Source organism: Rhinichthys klamathensis, unplaced genomic scaffold (genome assembly GCF_029890125.1).
Source record: "Rhinichthys klamathensis goyatoka isolate OS25496 unplaced genomic scaffold, OSU_Roscu_1.1 h1tg000134l_1, whole genome shotgun sequence".
NCBI lineage: Eukaryota > Metazoa > Chordata > Actinopteri > Cypriniformes > Leuciscidae > Rhinichthys > Rhinichthys klamathensis.
The window spans coordinates 1,122,008-1,142,619 of record NW_026606669.1 but is presented as its reverse complement, the minus strand read 5'-3'; the positions used below and the strand labels follow the sequence as shown (position 1 = coordinate 1,142,619).

Genomic DNA, 20,612 nt, shown 5'->3' with positions numbered 1-20,612 from the left:
GTTGTAGGAGGGCAGTGGTCACTTTGTTGCCTAAGAAAGGTGACTTACAGGAAATTAAGAATTGGCGACCTGTAAGTTTATTATGTACAGACTTAAAGATTTTTTCAAAGGTTTTGGCCAATAGATTAAAAGATGTGATGGGGCAAGTGGTTCATCCTGATCAGACTTATTGTATACCCGGAAGGTCCATTATGGATAACATAACTTTTATCAGAGATATGCTGGATGTCTCTGGTTATCATGATCTGGACATGGGCTTTATTTCAATAGATCAAGAAAAAGCCTTTGATCGAATAGAGCATTAATACCTCTGGAATACGCTTGATGCTTTTGGCTTTGGGTCCACTTTTAGGGGAATGATTCAAGTACTATATAAAGACATTGAGAGCGTACTAAAGATCAATGGTGGTTTAAGTGCCCCTTTTGAAATTGGGAGAGGTATAAGTCAGGGATGTGCTCTCTCCGGAATGTTATATTCCCTGGCAATTGAACCAATGAGCTGCGTTCTTGTATTGAAGGTTTTAAATTAGGGAATGTTCATAGTGTTCAACATCAAATTTCAGCTTATGCGGATGATGTGATGATTTTAATTAATGGGAAAAAAGATGTTATTAATTTGGAGTCTACTGTTAATGAATTTGGTGTAATTTCTGCTGCAAGAGTGAACTGGGAGAAAAGTGATGCACTGATTAGAGGTAAATGGAAGAATGGCTTACCAGTTTTACCTGGTGGGTTGATGTGGAAGAAAGGGGGTCTTAAGTATTTGGGAGTGCATCTTGGAGAAATATCTGTGCAACAGAAAAATTGGGATGGGATTACAGAAAAAGTGGAAGGCAGACTAAAGAAATGGAGATGGATTCATTCCCAGCTGTCTTTTAGAGGGAGAGTATTAATATTGAACAATTTAATAGCATCAACTATGTGGCATAAGCTCTCTTGTGTTGAACCTCCCATTGGACTATTAGCACGGTTGCAAAGAATATTGGTGGACTTCTTCTGGGACAAGATGCACTGGGTCCCTCAAAGTGTGCTTTTTTGCCATTGGAGGAGGGAGGACAAGGGTTGGTGTCTCTAGCAAGCAGATACGCAACATTACGATTACAGTTCATCCAGAAGTTTCTAACAGGCTCAGTGGATGTGGTATGGAGAGAAGTTGTAAAAAGCATTCTTCACAGAGTGGATGGACTTGGACTAGATACTGCTTTGTTCCTCATGGATATCAAAAAGCTACATTTGAGTGGACTATCTTCATTTTACCTTGGATTGTTCAAAGTTTGGGGATCTTTCATCATTAAAAGACCAGAAAATGCAAACTCTCTGTTCTGGTTGTTGGAGGAGCCTCTAGTCAAGGGGGCCCGTTTGGACATAACAGATCAAGTACCAAATCTTTCTCAGAGACTGTGTGACACACAGACGGTAAAGATGAGTCATGAGTAAAGGATGTTACGGCGGTGGCGGCGTTATTAGGACAAAAATCTATGCGACAAACATCCACAATCATGGACTTATGGAGAAAAAAACTGGCAGCAGAGGAGTTGTTACTTCTTGAAAGATATAAGGAAGGGTTTTTGCTTCCTGATAAGAGAGACCCTTTTCCCAAGCACTGGATTACACCAGATTTAAAGGAGATGTCTGGTATTTTGTTAAATTTGAATGGACTTCAGGATTTACTATTAGGTGAATTGAGTGGAAAAGTGATGTATAAATGTTTTGTTAAAATATTGTACAAGTCAACACTGTGTGAGAAAATGGATAATGTCTGGAGAGAGAAGTTTGATGTAGGGGACGAAGTTAAACCACATTGGAGGGCCTTCTATAAACCACCATTGATGAAAAAATCGGGAGATCTTCAGTGGAGAATCCTGAAGGGGGCTGTTGCTGTGAATGCTTTTGTTTCAATCATTAACCCAAATGTCAATGAAGGTTGTGTTTTTTGTGGTTTCAGAGAAACTATTTATCATTGTTTTCTGGAATGTAATAGGCTGAAACCACTTTTTGATTTACTAGAAAAATTGTTTTGGGGTTTTAAGGAAAGTTTCACACCAAAGGTTTTCATCTATGGGGCAGGATACAACCGCAATCAGAGATTCAAATGGCAGTTGATAAACTTTATAGTTGGCCAAGCAAAAATGGCAATGTATATTTCAAGGAAAAACATGATTCAAAATATGCATTGCCAGGATAGTGTACTGTTGTTTAAAGACCCACTCCGATGAAAATAATGTTTTTCTAGGTGTTAACATGTTCTTGTGGCATTTTTCTTATGTTAGAGGACATATCTTGAGAAAAATAAGCTCAAAGTTGTATTTCTGAGTATTTCTACATTCAAATGGCTGTGAATCAGTAGCAGACGCTAAAATGCCGTTCAAAATAGACTGGAGTTGTGACGTAGTAACTCCACTGGGCGGGGCCACAAGCTTGTTAAAATTAATCGAAAGTGCCCCTCTCAAACAAATATCAATGATAATATTGTTTTCAATAAAACAAAATGCATTTGATTATAATTAACATGACAATGTGACAAATTCACGTTTACTTGTATGTTTCTGTCGGTTTGAGCTGTCGTTGCCATGACTCGTTGCTATGGGTTGCGTCACCTGCGTGTCTTGCATCGGACTCGACTGAAGGGGTCAGTCTCCGTTTTCGAGGCCGAGGGTCAGTAATGTGGACGGCAGGAGCGCATAATCGTTGCAAAAGTTATGCATTTTAAAACGAAAACGCACTGTACGGCTGGATAGCTCCAATATTGCTCTCAATTTTTGTTGCACCGGTAATGACAGGTTGGGGGTGTAAGCTAGCGGGAGAGACAGAGCTCTCAGCAACGGGGAGGGGGAGGGTCATCTCCGTGCCAACGGCTCCGCCCACAACGCAGAGGCGAATTGCTAATGAGCTACTGCCGCTCTGCTGAAGCAAAGTCCCAGAAAACGGCACAGGTTTTGTGAGTTTGGCTAAAAATGGCATAATCATAATTTAAAGACCACTGGGAATGTTTACAAATAGCTCAAAATATGATCGGAGTGGGACTTTAAGGCATTTATTAGATCTAGGATTTGAGTCGAGTTTAAGTATTACAAGGAGATGCAATATTTGGGAACCTTTATATTGCAGTGGTGTTTCAATGAAGTTTGTTGTGCTGTGTTTGAGGGGGATTTAACTTTGAGCGTTTTGCTGTGTTGATTGTGTTTGAGAGGATGCAATGATAGATTTTTGTCACTGACCTAATAAAAGTGTGGTTAAAAATCAAAAAATCTCTCTCTCTCTCTCTCTCTCTCTCTCTCTCTCTCTCTCTCTCTCTCTCTCTCTCTCAATATGTATCTATAGGCAATAAGATATTAACCACATTAAACACCAGCTACACTAGTATCGTATAATACTATAATAATATATCATAAAGCACAGTATACATTTAGAAATAAAAAGAGGTTTACTGTAATTTAATACAGGCTCCCAAACATAAAAGTTACAAGCATTATTTAAAATTATACCCTTTCTTGGCACTTGTTTTACATTATTTTGCCATTTGAACATAATAAAATACTAAAATATCTAAAATAGATCGATGCCATTATACTTTTAACTCTTCTGTCCACATGATGGTTTGATCAATGCTTTAAGATCCAAGATTAAAAATGGTCCGTCTTATTCAATTTTTGATCGTTTTCTCCCACTGGATCCTCCCACAGCTGCAGATTCAGCCTAGATAAAGAAGTCAAGACTGTTTGTTACAATGTTCAAGCAATCAATCGATTTACAATACTTCTAAACTGATATCTAACCTTTCTCCTTCGTGTTGCAGGGAAATAATCTTCAAGTCGTGACTGTCTAGTTAGGCCCATTTTCTCATCCACCTCCCTCTGCTTCCTTCTCTTTAAGAGAGACTCGCGAAACTTCTTCATGCGTCCCCGCACCCTTTCCTCCCTTAAAAGAGTGAATAGGGTCACATACCCAAATCTCAGATACTATTAAACATCAGAACATAGAGACATACTTCAAAGGCTTCTCCTTGCACAGGAACTGCACCAGTCCCTCTTCATCAGGCTCACTCCAGGCCAGAACAGGGTCGTCAATTTGTGGTGTTTCAAAAAACAGCTTCCGGGCATCCTTGTACTGCCAGTTTGGAGGGATAGGGTGTGTCTGTAAGAATTGACAGCCAAAGTCGCCTTAATTTATGGTTTAAAAAAAACGGCAGCCTGAACATTCTGCTTTACATCTATTTTTGTGTTCCACAGATAAATGAAAATCATATTGTAGAAAGCAAATGAGGGGTAATAAGTCATGACAAAACTATCAGAACGCTGCCTTCTAGTGAGATCAGCTTCAAAGTCACCATGAAATCATAATGGACAATTCTTATTTTTTAAGGAAAGGTGCAGTGTATATTATAGATGATTTATCTATGCAGTTTTAAAAAAATCTTTACTCGAAAACATTTATTTCGCAACCCTCTTGCAATTACATCTCTTCATTAATGACATGAGCGCAATAATACTGACGACAATGATCCAATAATTTACAGATGGACAAAATCCCTCTCCTACACTTCTTCTTGTTCAAGAAGCCATTTCACTCAGATATAAATTATAATAGACATAAGAGGAGCGTGTGTACGGCTGACCAAGGCTTAGCCTTCCCCTGGCCACGGACTTGAGACTAGAGTGGAATTTTCTCACTCAAAACACTGACTGCTGCTGCTTCTGATTGCTTTTAGGGGGAAGTGCTGCCCATAATGGCAGGTCTAATTAATTAATTAGTTAGTTACATTTATATAGCGCTTTTCAAGGAACTCAATCTCCTCAACCATTAGGATCATTTTTCTCCATAGTAATAATAATAGCATATTGGTCGAAACAGAATTTGGTGTTTGTACTCTTGAGAAGGGCAAAGGTTTCAATTTACAATGTATTGTGCAGATGTATCCAATCACAGACATACAGTCATGTCATCATAAAACCATAGAATTCAAAAGGGTGTCCTTTTTTTTTAACATGACTGTATCTGTTGATTTCTTGAACGCAATGGCCAATCAGACATGTCTGAGTTAGAATCCACTCACTGCACAAAATGCCAGAGTTTTTGTACTGCACCCTCGCAAATCCAACACACGTTGAATGACAGGGAACATTCGATTTTGATCGAATACAATGATTGAACGTACATTTTGTGGTCCTACGCCTTCCACAGATTACATATAAATACATTTAGACTGCTTAACATAGTGATGAGTGACAGCTTTTCAGAGATGTTCTTTGAGTGTTGATATATGTCAAATCACACATTACAGTATGCTTGCTTTTCTGTTTAAATTATAGTGGTTTGCGAATGTAAAAGTTTTCTGTCGCTTCATAACATTAATGTTGAACCTCTGTAGTCATATGGACTATTTTAACGATGTCTTTACTACCTTTCTGGGCCTTGAAAGTGGTAATAACATTGCAGTCTATAAGGGGTCAGAAAGCTCTCGGATTTCATCAAAAATATCTTTATTTGTATTCCGAAGATGAACGAAGGTCTTACGGGTTTGGAACGACATGAGAGTGAGTATTTAATGACAGAATTTGAAAATATTTCATGACTTTCTAATTAAATGTGTTTTTGAGGAGGAAGCGCATCTAGTTGGTTTACCCTCCACCTATGATAATAGGGAAGAAAAGACGATCCCAATTTCCATTTCATGTTTACTTTAGCAGGGCTTGATTTATTTGGTTTATAAGATTATTTTTCCAAACAAGTACCTTTTTGTTGACATGTTCCATCACACCCTCTATTGTATGATGTTGTTTAACAAGCTTCAATGCCCGACTCGGCCCAAGACCCCCAATCTTATCACAGTAGTCACAGCCCAGCAAGATACACAGGTCAACAAACTAGGAAAGAGACACAGAAAGATTAATTAAACAAACACTCTTTTGGTGTTAAAAGAGTGCCTTACCAAAAAAGAAAAAGAAGGCAAATCAATGAATAATCTGAAATTCTGAATGTTTTACCTGTTCATATGTCAGCTGTAGAGCTTTCAATAGATTTGGTAAGGAGTACTCTGTCACCTCACTGTGAGAGCAATGATTTAAGAACAAAACCATGATAGCTATTGCTGTATTTTAATGCAAAATTAAAATGTCTTTCTACAGAAGTGTTGAAATGCCTTACTGTACAATGTAACATTGAATGCAAAATCTATAATCAGAGTGGGAAAATAATTTGACTTTAATCTCACCTGTCTCTCTTTGCATTGAGCTGTCGAAGAAGAACAGTCCCTCCGAATGCCAGTGTGTCCATGTCCTCTGAGGCTACAGCATTAACTGTGCCACTTTTGACCAGGTGGGCACACAGTGCCTCTGCTTCACCTGGAGCCTGACATTCAAAGTGATGTCAAAATAAGTCAAACAAGAACACCTCAAATTCATATGATAGAGTAGTTATTTGTATAATGCTAACTAATTTAAATAGGACACAAAATAAAAAAAATAAAAAACCTGGATACACGGCACACCCATGAGCTTTAGGAGACGTAGGCAGTCTTGTTTAAAGTTGGACCCTAAAAAAGTGCAAAACAATGCGCATAAATATCATAGTCGCCAGCAAATTGGGAATAGTGATGAGTAGAAACAACATGAAACTATACAATATAGTTATGTTAGACTTTAAGATATATTAAGAACGTTTTCTATTTCAAATAAATGCTGTTATTTTGAGCTTCCTGTTCATCAGAAAATCCTGAAAAAAATGTATTAGTTTCCACAAAAACATTAAGCAGCTCAACTGTTTTCAACATTGATAATAATAATAAGAAATGTTTCTTATGGAACCAAATCATCATATTATAATGATTTCTGAAGGATCATGTGACACTGAAGACTGGAGTAATGATGCTGAAAATTCAGCATTGAAGTCACAGGAATAAAATTAAAAACATTATTCATAAAAAAGTTATTTAAAATTCTAATCATATTTCACAATATCACTGCTTTTATTGTATTTTGGATCAAATAAACGCAGCCTTGGTGATCATTCTTTTAAAAGAGACTTGAAAAAACCTTCCTGACCCCAAACTTTTAAACCGTCATGTTTATATCGCCACACACCTGTGTTGGAGCTCTGCAAGCTGTTATAGCCAGTGATTTGAGCTCTTTTCTCCAGCTAGAGGAATTCAAATATATATTATTAAACACATAACTGGTTTGAGATTTTATGTATGTAATTATTCAATAATTTTATTAGAACACATCTTCTCACCACGGCTCTCTTTTGACTGGGCGGTCTGCCATCAAGTACAAAGACAGGCTTGATGTCATGCTCCAGGAAAGTAAGAGTGCGGTAAAACAAGCCTGTGAGAGGGCTGCAACATCAGATGTTCATATTTGTAAGATAAGATAAAACACACACACACACATGATAGAAGATCACAAGATTTACAAAAGAGAACAGACAATTCATTTTTATTCAAACCTTAGCTTCAGATGGCTGGGGAGAGCTGTGCGAAACTGATTCACCACAATAGATGTATCTAGTGCGATAATCTTTCCTGGATCACAGAAACATGACAGGTGTTACAGATTTTAGGCAAACATAACAGAACAAAAAGATTTTTGAGTAACTTAGATGACAACTAACGTTAATACCAATCGAACTCTGAACATTCGAGATACATTTTTTGGCCTGTAAATTGCTTTTCTTACTGTTTTATCTCGTTTATACATGACAAAACATTATTGTAACTTATATTAATTTTTTACTACGGTTTCCCCAATAGTCTTTTCTGTTACAATTTAACTGTAATGCATTGATCTTACCCGAATAATCACCGATCTCTTTGTTGCGCATTGACGCTGGAGCGTCAAAATGAATTAAATGCGCTAACTTTGTAATCCCCATTTTAAATTAAAAATGTTTTTACTCTAATCGTGTTGGTGGGTAGGACAGATGTTATTGTCCTTCATCACACATCTTCATTTCCGCATGGTCGCAGAGCTCACGTGGTTGCCATGGTAACATAGTGCTGATTGGCCACCGCTACTTGACGTCACCAACTCTTTTCGCGACCATAGAATCTGTAAATAGAATCCTCATTAGCGGCTGTTTCCATATGGAATAAAAAAGACTGGCAAAAATACACATGTGAGTGCAGGCGGGGCTAATTTGCATATCCAGAACCACTAAATGAGGCAAGGGTGTTTACATTAAGCTATTTTAAAGCCTGAAGATTTTTTTTAAATATGCCATTTTGGTGATCAAAGATAGGTTTTAGGATAAAATGATTGACTACAGGGGGACTTTAATAGACACATATAAATATCTGTATCTGCAATGATTTTGCTAAACTAACACAATACAAGACTGAGGCGTCAGCTAACACGGCATTAAAAAGTTTACCATAGTAAAAACCTGTAATATCCAAAACCTTTTTATCATGTAAAAACCCAAACCAAACCCATTCTCACCTGTGAAATTTTATCCCATTTCTTCGGGAATTAGAGGTTTCACATTATGTGCACAATGTTTTATTAATATTAATAATAATAATTATTATTATTATCTGTTTTATTTTATTTTATTAAATGCTTGAAAAAAAAATCATACCATAAAAATACAACAATACTCCAGGGTCCTTCAGAATTTCAGTCCAGATTAAGTGCCAGCCACTGTTCTAACCTCCTAATATGTTCTTATAGCTTTTACGTTTTTAGAGAACGCAATACATTCAAAATATGTATTCATTTCAAGTTTAAATCTTTAAAAAAAGTTAGTGGCATCAATCATTGATTCTAATGTGAGTGACTACACGTTGACCGTTCCAAGATGGCGGGCGTGCCGACGTGTCTGGAGCGGTCGAATGCGTATCTACGTAACGTTAGCTACATAATGTCCGCGACTGCAAAGTCTGCAAACAAAATGACCCAACTCGTTTGCCGTAGACGGGCTAGCGTGCGAGAATAGTTTTGAACATAGGTTTTGAAAGTGATGCTTGTGTGAAAGAAGAGGATGTCAGAGCGAGTCAAAGTGTTTGACTAAATATTTTATTAGGTCAACTCGGCCTAAACATTTCTTTGTATATAATAAAAGAACATTCAGCAAGTAAAGATGGAGCAAGGACTAGAGATGTCAGCAATGATTCCTGCATTGCAAGAACTAGCCAGGTAACATCAATGGCTGCTAATTGCGATAGATATTCTCTAGTTAAATACTCCTGACAGGTGTCCTCAACATAAATATTTTAAAATAAAGCTCATACAAAGCCTTTTATGTCTTTCCCAGTGCCAGTTCAGTTGAGTACAACCAGGCTGTGCAGAAACCACGTCAGATACTGTGTCAGTTCATTGACAGGATACTGACAGATGTTGATGTCGGTAAGGACAAATGCATTGCATCTTGGATATTTGTGTTGTTGTTACGTCAAAAGTCTTTTTTATGAGAACATCTCAAAATTCTGTCATTGTTTACTCACCTTCATGTTGTTTCAAACCATGCTAAATGAATCTAAGGCAAATATCTGGTGGTTGACTTCACTTGGTTGAAGAATTGTAGTGAAAACTGTTAATGTGAAGCCCTCTAGAATAGATTATGTAATATGTAAGTATATATTACATTAAATAAATATATTAATACAATAGCATAAATTGAAAATAAGGCATTCCTTTTCTTCCCATTACTGATGAAGTTCTGTGTTATTGTAACATAAATGTTCTCCATAGTTTACAATGGATTCTTCTGATATCATTGTTTTGAACTGAACGGCTAAAACACAAAACAATTCATACACTAGATGGTAGATTACATCTAGTGCATCGTTCAAGTCTGTAGTGTATAGCATAGTATAATTTGGGACATTATATATACTCATAGCTTTTAAGTTTTTAGAGAACTTTGATTCAAAATATATTTTCATTTCAAGTTTAAATATAAAAAAAAAACAATATATATATATGTGTATAAATATCATATATATTTTAATATATATCATCATATATAAACTTATCATCATTTACTCACCCTCATGTCGTTACAAACTTGTATGACTTTCTGAAGAACACTAAAGAAGATTTTAAGGATTCAAAGTTTTGGTGACCCTTCACTTCAATTGTATGGACAAACAAACAAAAACACTGAGACATTTCTCAGAATCTTATCTTATGTTCTACTGCATAAAAAAATCATAGAGTTTTGGAATGACATGAGGGTGAGAGTAAATAATGATATAATTTTTTATTTTTGTGTGATTAAACAAGCCCTTTAAAACAAGTTAACAATATTTAAACTTGTTGGAAATGTCTCTTCATCCCTTTCCACTGTCAGTTTTTAGTACAGTAATGTTTGAGGTGTTTACATAGTCTAATGTTTTTAATCTCTCTCACGTTTTAGTTGCTCTGGAGTTATGTAAGAAGACCAGTTTTGAGCCAGCATGTGTGATGCTGCTGGACTTTGTCCAGCACATTATTAAATCCTCCACATTAATGTTCATAAACCCAGCGTGTCTTTCTGATCACTTCAAAAACTCAGAGAACAGCTGCACTGGTAAGTTGATATAGTTTAATATATATATATAAGTTCTACACAATTACATTTAGCTTAAATTGTCTGCCTTCCTTCTCCCTTCATAGATTTCAGTAAATGGATCATCAACCGTCTCTTGCGAATTGCTGCTTGCCCAGAATGCGAAGATCTTCACATGAAGATCTCGTCAGTCATCTGTTCCTTGCTTCACCTTTTCAGAGCCAAGGGTCCAGTACTTTTTGGGCTGTTTTCCACAGAGCTAATTTGTTTAATGCAAGATCTAGTGCATAAGAATTTCATGGTCAGACCGTCTCCACAATGGCCAGTGGTGGTGGAACGCTTCTCCATCAGGTCTGCAGAGTCTGCTGTTTACCTGACCCCTACCATCCTTCAGCTGTCCTCATGTGCCTCAGCTCAGATGCTGTTAGTAACTTCATTAACAGTGCTGACAGATATTTTGCAGGGCATTTTCTTCCCAAGAGAAGTGGGCATCATATGGAACTCTACTTGCCTCATGCTGTCTAATGGGAGCCCGAGGCTCAAGGCAGTGTCTATGGTGCTTTTAACTCGCATTGTGACTCTAGGAGGTTTCCCTGAAGACCATTCGCAGCCATTTTTCTCTGCTTATTTGCATCTCCTGGACTCATTGCCTGCTTTTGAGGAGTCAGAGCTCAAGTCTTTTGGCAAGGATTTCCAGAAGCTCTCCCAGTGTGTTTTCCTGACAGAGGAAGGCACTCACGGCAGGTTTGAGAGAGTCCATCTGAACATGCTGATGGAGAGGCTTGAGAAACTGGTGGTTGGCGGGGCACTTGAGCAGTTGAAGGTAATGGAGGTGAAAGCTACACTTTGCGAAGTCTTCTGCTTTGTCCTCAACTTTGTTCCTCCCGGATACGAGTGTGCAGTGCAGATCCGGAAAGACAGAGTTGCAGCCATTTGCAAAGCTCTTATTAAGACCATTGGAACCCAGGACCAGGAGGAGGTAAATGATCAAAGGAAAAATGTATCCAAAAAAAAAAAAAAAAATTCTATTTTCTGTCAAGCACAAAATAAGAAGTCTAGCAATAGGTCCAGGCTGCTCTTTTCCATACAATCAAAATTAATGGTGACATGATATGTCAAGCTTCAAAAATGACAAAAACAAGATAAAAGCAACACAGTCACAGTGGTTCAGACATCTTTTGCATTATATCCAAAGTGTTCTGAAGCAATGTTGGGAAAAGGAATGGACATTTCTAACATTTGAAGGAATGGTTCACCCAAAAATTCTGTCATCAATTACTCACCTTCATGTTGTTCCAATCACATAAGACTTTGGTAAACACAAGAATTTGTTAAACATGGATGCTCATGCTTGCTTGACACGTGAGAACTAACCTCATTGGCTCTCGTTTGTCAAGCAAGCACTTTTGAGCTTCAGTTTACCATATTTAATGTGCTTTACAAATGTGTGTTTATCAGTGTTATATGAATAAATAACATCGGTTTATCATACCTGGATTTAACAACTTGATTACTTTTAAGGTTTATCTTCTTATGTGTTTCGAAGTCTTATGGGTTTGGAATGACATGAAGGTGAGTAATTGATGACAGAATTTTCATTTTCTGGGTGAACTATCCTTTTAATAGTGTTGATAGTTTAAAATATTGCCATACATTAGCTCAAATCTCATTCTCACGTATATATTATTATGTAGTTTGAAGTCTTAAAGTGGTGAAGTATTGCAGAGAGTAACACATTTTCTGTTAAAAACTAGCAAAGTGTGGAAGGCTACCTGTACGCTGCACTCAAGACAGACGCCATTGCTGCAGTGCAGGATGTGCAGGCCTCTGTTTCTGACCCTGCTGATCCTCGTATGTATGAAGAGGAGGTTCCAGCCAAACGACCAAACCTCTCTCTTCCAACACAACTAAGGAGCGAGGCCAAAACTCAGCCAATGTATGCAATTCTCTGTCCCCACTCAGTCTCTGCTGTCTCTTCAGATAGACTTTGCTTCAGTCTCTCCTCCTACCATGTGTAAAGACGAGCTTAACACATTAAGATGATCTTGTCTGCCATCAGGCAAGTGGACATGAAGAGCAGTAGTGAGGTGTGGGCAGCTGTAGACAGCCGACTGGGCGAGTTACTGACCCAGATGAGGGACCACACAGTGAGCCAGTGCGTGAGCACCGTGCAGGGACTGACCGTCATCTTCCACCTGGCTGCACTTTGCTCAAAGCACTGTCCGAATGGACCACAGAGGTACGGTTTTATTTAAGGCCTTTGTTGTGTTGCATGGTTATTAGTTCTCATTCTTAAATGCCTCTTCAGTGGCAGAGGAGAGAAGACATCAGAGACCTCAGATGGAGTCCAGCTCGTTTGGTTAAAGCCTCGGATTTTGGCTCAGGTAGTCGAGAGCTGCCGCACCGTAATGGCAAACACCTCCAATGATGGAGAGCTGGAGCCTCTGGTGGAGGGCACTGTCAGGATCCTTGATGCTGTCCTCTACCTTAACAGTGAGTGTATTTTTTGCAAAGCACCATTTCATTCAACTGCATCTTGGTTATTTTTTCAGGATGGCAAAATGCTGGTCAAAACCAAAAAGCCTAATATTATTTTCAAGTTTTGGCTGGTAACCAATATAAAAAACTATTTGTTCTGAATTTATGAAAAATATATCACTAAAATTAAATATACCACAAGTAAATGTAGGCATTATAATGCACACAGTATGAAAATGGATATTTATTTTGAGATTGGCTAAAGATAACATTTAACAGTATTATTAAATTATTAGTGGTTTTGAAGAATCGGGTCGATATACCAATAAATAAATAAATAAATCTCGAATTTTGCCCGAGACCTCTTATACATTACCCTTCAAAAGTTTGTACGTTTTAAACAATGACACATTAAATTGATCAAAAGTGACAGTAGAGACATTTAAAAGGTTACAAAAAATGTTTCAAATAAATGCTTTTTCACAAAATATTGAGCAGCTGTTTTCAACATTGATAATAGGTAAATGTTTCTTGACCAAATCAGCATATTAGGATGATTTCTGAAGCGTTACGTGACACTGAAAACTGGAGTAATGATGCTGAAAATACCGTTTTTCTATCACAGAAATAACTTACATTCAATTAAAAAGAATGGTTTTGTATTTTAATATAACAGTGCATAATATTACTGTTTTATTATATTTTTAATCAAATAAATGTAGCCTAGGTAAGCAAAAGAGACTTCTTTCAAAAACGTTTTTAAAAATCTGAACGGTAGTGTGTGGTACCAATGTACCAACCCTAGTTATTTGACAAATTTATTCAGAAATTCCACAATTTTTTGATATTTTTTATGACCATAGACAGAGCATCCGATAGATATATTTAACAGCATGATATCAGTCCATTTGAAATAATTTGATTTGTTGTCTGTTTACAGCCAATAGTCAGGGTGACACAAGTTTTTCCAGGAATGTTTGTGCTCTGCTGTCGATTCCATGGGTGCTTGAGCATTCTTCACAAACGGTTTATCAGACAGCCTCTTTTCCTGCAAGTCTGATTACACTCTCCCAGAAACTTGCTCCTGCCTGCTGTAAGTATCTAATTCATTAACGTTCTGCAATATTTTATATATGCCCAAAAGGGAATTACTGTAGCTGTAATGTTAATGGATAACTTTTTTTTTTTTTATCTAGTTCCTAAACGCATTTAATTCATTTTACATTCCTTATTCTTTTAACGCTTGTTCTTTTGTTATTTTGTCTGTAGCTGCACAAACTCGAGCGCACTGTGTGTTTCTGCTCGCTCTGCTGTCAAAGAGTGTGTGCGGTGACTGGCGTTCGTCGGTTTATCGTTGGGCCCTGCAAAGCAAGATGGAAGCTGAGCGGGCCAGTGCCGTCAGAGGCTTCCCTCTTCTGCTGCACCACCTAGGGGTCAAATCCTACAGCCTCATCCACGAGGTCCTTCTGTACGTCACCCTCTAACAGTCAATCTGACAATCATCCAATATTGGCACACATCAATTCAGGGATCCCATGGTCATGGAAATCCTTAAATATCAGTGAATTTTAAAAGTCATGGAAATATCTATAGCAAATATATTGTTCTAGTCATTTTCAGTTCTAAAATGTTTAATCGATTAGAAATAACCTAAACGAAATATTTTTTTTAATCCTTATGCAGTTTATGAAAGACCGAAAGATGGTTAAAAAGGGAAACTTTTTGCTTGAGATGTGAATAAATATATGAATACATTGTGCTCGTAAATGGCTGTTGTGATATGAGTGGCGGCTTGGACCCAGAAATGGTATTCCTGACATCACAACTTAAACTTAGAATTAGAATAAAATGTAGGGCAGGTCTTGATTTCATCCTTCGGGAATTGATTTGATAACTAAACGGAGGCAGATCTGAATGCCAGTTTGCAGTCAGTTGTGGAGGATATTGTAGTCCCACTCTCTGCCGAGACAAACATCATGAAGAGAGCATATGTCGATGCAAGGATCCAACGATTTTTTTAATTGCACATGAATTACATAAACACTGCAACATTCTGTAAAAAATAAGAAGTGTCAATTTTTTTTGTTCACGTTTGTTAACATTTTGTATTTAAAACTGCATTTAGGAACAGACTCCAGGACAGCTCAACACAAGTGAAGACCGAGCTGGCCGGTATCACGGGGCAGCTGGCCTGCTGTTTGTCTGAGAGGTCAGAACTGCAGTTCCCTCAGGAGACAATGCCTTCCCATGAGCTCCTCTGTGCTGGTCTCAGCATTTCAGACTCCCATCCCTGCCAGATCTCCTCAATCGGAGCCTCTATCCTCACCCCGTTCCTTCTGCTGCTCAAACCTGTGGAGGACGTGAAGGTGAAGCAAGGTCAGTCTGCTCTGCAACACTTTCTGTGAAGCTTCTGAATTTTTTAACATGGAAAGGCTTTATCTATTTTAAAGGTGAAGTATGTAGTTTCTGTGACACTAGTGGCACCTATTGGAATTAAAAAAAATAAAGTACGTTTTGCAAACACCCACTTTTTTTGCAAAACACCCCCAACCATCACAAACCCAGCTCTTACGGGTGCTTGTGAAGGCATGTCTCAACAAGTAATAGTAGGCTAATTTCAATAAAAGGTCCAACATATTAGGAATACTTTTAGCTGTGTTGCTATGTGTCAAGAGTAAGCAATTGAGTAGGCTAGTAGCACTATCTAGAGCGAACGCAAGCATCTTGCTTATACTAAACCCATCCAATGTACAGCATCTTCACATGTCATATTTTTTGACATGACACACCACAACTGTTTGACATCAAAGTAAATATGAACTGGTACATTTATCTTTCTAAACGGGTGCATTATGATACTGTATGGTGTAGGGGTGCAACGGATCAAAAAACTCACGGTTCGGATTGTTTCTCGGATCGGATCATTTTTCGGATCAGTAAAACAGACAAGACAAATAAACATAAGTTTTGTCTTTTTGTTTATTAACACTTTTAAATTATTAAATTAAAATTAGGGCTGTCAATCGATTAAAATTTTTAATCTAATTAATTACATACTCTGTAATTAATTAATCTAAATTAATCGCATACACAATCTTACAATGTTTACATGGTACAATTTCTGGTAAGCTACGTTTTTATTATTATTGCTTGACACAAATTTCACGATTTCAATTTAATTTAATTCTTGTGATTTGATGCAATATTGACTCATTTGGATAAATATACAAGATAGGCATTCATTTTTCTCAAGAAACAAAAAATCTCACCCAATGCTGTAAAAATACAGAGAGCCATACCAGCTGGTAATATTTAAGGTTAAAAATAGCTCAAATTAAATATAATGCGTGTTTATTACAAATAACAACTTTGATATAAGTAAAAAATATAATACATATGTAATATAGTAGTAGGCTACATAAATTTAGAAAAACTCTATAGCTCTTTTTTTATAGCCAACTATAACGTGCTATCACATGGTCATGAAATGGCTTTCCTGAGGTAACTTAGGCTAAATGTTATGTGACATAGTTGTTCTCCAGCTGTTTTATTGACCTCTTTTCGCGGTTAAAAAAAACACTGATTGATCGAGGAATATACATTTCGGTAAGTTTTAGGCTGACCTACTGTATCTTTCAACATTGTTCATTCGTGTTTATTTACTATTGGCTAGAGATGATCGGTTCACGTGCCGCTATGGGATCTGTCATGTCACATTTACAAGCGCCAACGGTATTTATTGTTTGATTTTCGTAATAAAATTGACAAAATCTGAGAGCTGAGATTTTTTAAATATCATAATAACGTCTGTCTTGTCTGTTTCCGTGTCCTCTCTTTGGTGCGCGATTTTTCTGTGCGTGAGAAAATGGTTGTGTGACGTGAGAGCGCGTGAAAAGTTACAACACACACACACACGCACAAGCGCGCTTTCTCTCAGACACACTCACCGACTCACGCACACACTCCTGGATGCTTTGCATTGATGTGGTACTTTAGAGTTGACGAACTCCGTCAAACAATGATCCAAGCAGCGCGTTCTTGTCTCCCTCCTTTTTACACGAATGGTGGCTACGGCTAGAACGGCTCCGCAAAGGTCAAAACGGAATGGATTAATCTGCGTTATTTTTTTTAACGCGTTATTTCTTCTCAGATTAATTAATCGAAATTAACGCGTTATTTTGACAGCCCTAATTAAAATATATAAAATCAGCTTAAAGTGCACAAGGCATAATATCTTATTTTTAGAGAAATGACGCGGGGCGTTCAAGCTTCTCCGTTCCTCCGCTCACCATGACCACGCTGTGGAGATGTGTGTGGACTGAACATGCGTACATTTTTTTTTTCCATAAATCAATCTGCGGATCACGTGTGTGCCGAACCGAAGATATTGATCCGAACGGATCACGGATCAATGATGATCCGTTGCACCACTAGTATGGTGTCGAAGCGTCCATTGCAGTGTGTAGCATCGCAATGCCCTGTTGGCTTTGACGTGCTCATGACCTGTTTAATCTTTGAGGTTCTAAATGCAGCGAAATTTGGCTTGCAATCCTGTACCCGAAGCTGAATGTCAGTCATGGTCCCACACCTGCTAAAAACCCTCTTGCTCTGCCTGCTACAGTAGCCACACCCCAAACTGGAAGGAGATAGACTTATGGACCGCTCTCAATGATTTGATGGTGCCTGGGAGGCTCAATATTTACACTTTTGGGGGAGATAAACCCATTAATGGCATACTAATAGTAGTCAATAAACGACAAACTTGGTTAACAGAAACAAAATCTTACATACTTCACTTTTAAACTGTCTTGAGGATTGAGTTATTAGTCTAAAGAATGTAAGTAGCTGAATTTGGATAAATGAATTTACTAATGAATTTTTTCTTTATGTTTTTGGTAGTATATACCTTTGGTTTTGCAGCCTGATGAGCATTAAACTATAATCTAAAGTATAAAAATTATTCTATTTAACATTGTCTTTTGGAATGGCAGCTTTTATCAGGAATATACGGCACTTGTTCAAGCATGTGGATCTGGGTAACAGTGACCCTGATACGAAAGCTCTGGTTAGTGCTTTGGTCAACCTCATTGAAGACCCTGACCAGGAAGTCCGCATAATGTTCGGCCAAAACATTAAGAATCTTCTGGAGTTTTGGAATGGAAATGGCTTCCTGAAGGAGGTACAGATTTTAAAGTTCAAATTATGTTAACATGATGTAATCATTATCACCTCATTCTTTTAGTCATTTATCAGATGTTTTTATCCAAAGCGACTAATGGATGGATTATGATTTTGTGTCCAGCTTCTTGTGTCCAGGCTAAAAGAAGCTTACACCAATGCAAAGACCTCCAGAAACAATGATCTCAAAAACACGCTCATATTAACCACTGGAGAAATTGGGAGGTAGTGTAAAATGCTTCTTTTTGGTACCACTTTTAGTATATATGGATTCTTCCAGCTGTTAAAAGCGCGCAAATCATGTTTCAATAATGCTTTTCGTGCTTATGGTGCTTCTCAGAGCTGCTGAGGGGAACCTAGTATCTTTTGCTCTGCTTCGCCTTCTGCACTGCCTGCTGTCCAAATCCAATCCTGTGTCGGTAGCAGCCTACACAGAGATCCAGGCTTTGGCCACCTGCAGAGACCTCAAACTGCAGTCCTTCTTCAACCAGTACAGGAACCCAATTTGCCAGGTCAGCATGCCTTTGTGTTACTGTGATGATAAAGTATTATCTTAATTGCTTTGCTTTTATGGTGTGTTTTATATAGTAGTTTGCCATCAATGTGAGCACCACCATATGCTGTTTATCACAAAGCTTTAAAATTGTGTGTTAGAAATGGAGAACAGTGTTTGTTTTGCTTCAAGCAAACATGTAATATGTTTATAGAATATGTAATGTTCCTCTCTTTTCTTTTATTGCAGTTCTTGGTGGAGTCTTTGCACTCCCGACACGTGACGGCTCTGCGCTGCACGCCGGATCAGAGCTGCGAGGCTCTGCAGGAGGAGGCGGCCCATCAGAGAGAGCTGGCACTGGACATCCTGTCTCATGTGGCACATGTCTTTGATTTCCCTGACCTTAATCGTTTCCTCAATGTAAGTTTAACATCTTAATACCAGATTTGGCAAGATCAGCCTCTGATGTAAGAGAAAAGCCTGAAATTTGGGCAAATATAGTAGAGCATAATAGGCCGGGACTGGGAAAACTTTTTGAAACCAACAAGAGCAAAATTTAGAGCAATGATGGATTGCTTTGATAAACATTGCTTATTTCACAGAAGAAATGAGCTTGCTCTCTCTTTAATTCACAGCGGACACTACAGGTCCTTCTTCCCTTTTTGGCAGCCAAGGCCAGTCCTACTGCTTCTACTCTGATCCGCACAATTGCCAAGCAGCTGAATGTCAACCGCAGGGAAATGCTCATCAATAACTTCAAATACATATTCTCCCATCTTGTGTGTTCCTGTACCAAGGAGGAGCTGGAGAAAGCTTTCCACTACCTTAAGGTGTAATTTTCAGATTATGAAATTAGAAAATAAGCAGTGAGGAAAAAGACAAATAGAAAGAGGAATGGTATCATAAAAGTATATTTTTTCAAATTTACGTATTGTACATTAACTTTTCTTTTATATTATATGTTGTTTTTATTTTTGCACAGAATGAGACAGAAATTGAGTTGGGCAGTCTGCTGAGACAGGATTTCCAGGGTCTTCATAATGAGCTGCTCCTGCGTCTAGGAGAACACTACCAGCAGGTCTTTAATGGACTTGCTATTTTAGCTTCTTTCGCCTCTAGTGACGACCCATACCAGGGCCCAAGAGAAATCACCACCCCAGGACGCATGGTACTACTGCTCTAATAATAATATTCATCAGTCTAAGGCCCACGGGTGTCTAGCACAACGTTCATAAACTGATTCATGTGCCTTTTGTTGTATAGAATTGGATGCATTAGAGTTTGTTTTCAGCTTTCTCTTATAGTCATTGTTCTGTAAATAATGCTATCTGTCACTGTATGTCTGTGTAGGCCGATTATCTGCAGCCCAAGCTCCTTGGCATCCTGGCTTTCTTTAACATGCAGCTGCTTAGCTCTAGTGCTGGAGAGAAGGAGAAAAAGAAAATGGTAAGTGTTCGGTACGTTTTAACAAACTTTAAAGCTGTTTTGTCTGGTTTCAATGCTAAATGCGGACTTTCAGTAGCGGAATGCTGCAGTAGAGAAAACGTGACAGATCAACCTCATAACTGATCTGTGACGCATCAGAATATCATTAAAGGGGTCATGAATTGTGAAATCAAATTTTCCTTGATCTTTTGACAGTTAAGAGGTCATTTCACTATAAAAATATCCTGCAAGTTTCAGAACTGAAAACTTCCTTGTTAGTCCAAAAACAGCTTTTATTGAAAACAAGCTCCCAAATGTTTGGTTTCGGATTTTGTCTCAGTATGAGGTCACAGTTCGACGATAGACTGCCTCTGCAGAAGATCAACTTCTACTTCTATATCATCGCCTCTTTAGCCCCACCCACCAATTTGCGCATGTAGTGTAGTAAAAAATACGAGAAAATCTCAAACACAGGATTACTCCAGAAACAAAACCGATAGAGATTTCTCTGAGGATTAAAGGATGTTTTGCAGATCCCGTCCTTGTGATCCCA

General features: G+C 38.0%; 2 protein-coding genes across 3 annotated transcripts in view; one reads left to right on the top strand and one right to left on the bottom strand.

The window, feature by feature from the left end:
• Window positions 1–3,401: 3,401 nt before the first annotated feature.
• zgc:110269 (probable flap endonuclease 1 homolog) lies at window positions 3,402–7,979 on the bottom strand. The gene is made up of 11 exons (XM_056256964.1): window positions 7,788–7,979; window positions 7,444–7,519; window positions 7,231–7,333; window positions 7,080–7,134; window positions 6,471–6,532; window positions 6,212–6,348; window positions 5,985–6,045; window positions 5,733–5,864; window positions 3,989–4,134; window positions 3,777–3,918; window positions 3,402–3,696 (listed from the first exon to the last, which is right to left on the bottom strand). Exons 1-11 carry the CDS (start codon window positions 7,867–7,869, stop codon window positions 3,640–3,642), a joined length of 1,053 nt encoding a protein of 350 aa, XP_056112939.1. The 5' UTR covers window positions 7,870–7,979; the 3' UTR covers window positions 3,402–3,639.
• A 958-nt stretch (window positions 7,980–8,937) lies between these two features.
• Window positions 8,938–20,612, top strand: part of atr (ATR serine/threonine kinase) — a 28,239-nt gene continuing 16,564 nt past the window's right edge. Inside the window, exons 1-17 of one of the 2 annotated variants that reach the window (XM_056257019.1) lie at window positions 8,938–9,131; window positions 9,250–9,341; window positions 10,354–10,506; window positions 10,593–11,464; window positions 12,240–12,421; window positions 12,545–12,724; window positions 12,800–12,978; window positions 13,904–14,056; window positions 14,233–14,431; window positions 15,089–15,339; window positions 17,955–18,142; window positions 18,266–18,366; window positions 18,482–18,653; window positions 18,884–19,054; window positions 19,270–19,464; window positions 19,617–19,802; window positions 19,985–20,080. In XM_056257019.1, the coding sequence (XP_056112994.1) occupies window positions 9,076–9,131; window positions 9,250–9,341; window positions 10,354–10,506; window positions 10,593–11,464; window positions 12,240–12,421; window positions 12,545–12,724; window positions 12,800–12,978; window positions 13,904–14,056; window positions 14,233–14,431; window positions 15,089–15,339; window positions 17,955–18,142; window positions 18,266–18,366; window positions 18,482–18,653; window positions 18,884–19,054; window positions 19,270–19,464; window positions 19,617–19,802; window positions 19,985–20,080 (3,426 nt within the window). In that variant the 5' untranslated portion in view covers window positions 8,938–9,075. Of the gene's footprint in view, window positions 9,132–9,249; window positions 9,342–10,353; window positions 10,507–10,592; window positions 11,465–12,239; window positions 12,422–12,544; window positions 12,725–12,793; window positions 12,979–13,903; window positions 14,057–14,232; window positions 14,432–15,088; window positions 15,340–17,954; window positions 18,143–18,265; window positions 18,367–18,481; window positions 18,654–18,883; window positions 19,055–19,269; window positions 19,465–19,616; window positions 19,803–19,984; window positions 20,081–20,612 lie in introns of both variants that reach the window. The other variant, XM_056257017.1, reaches the window with a different exon arrangement.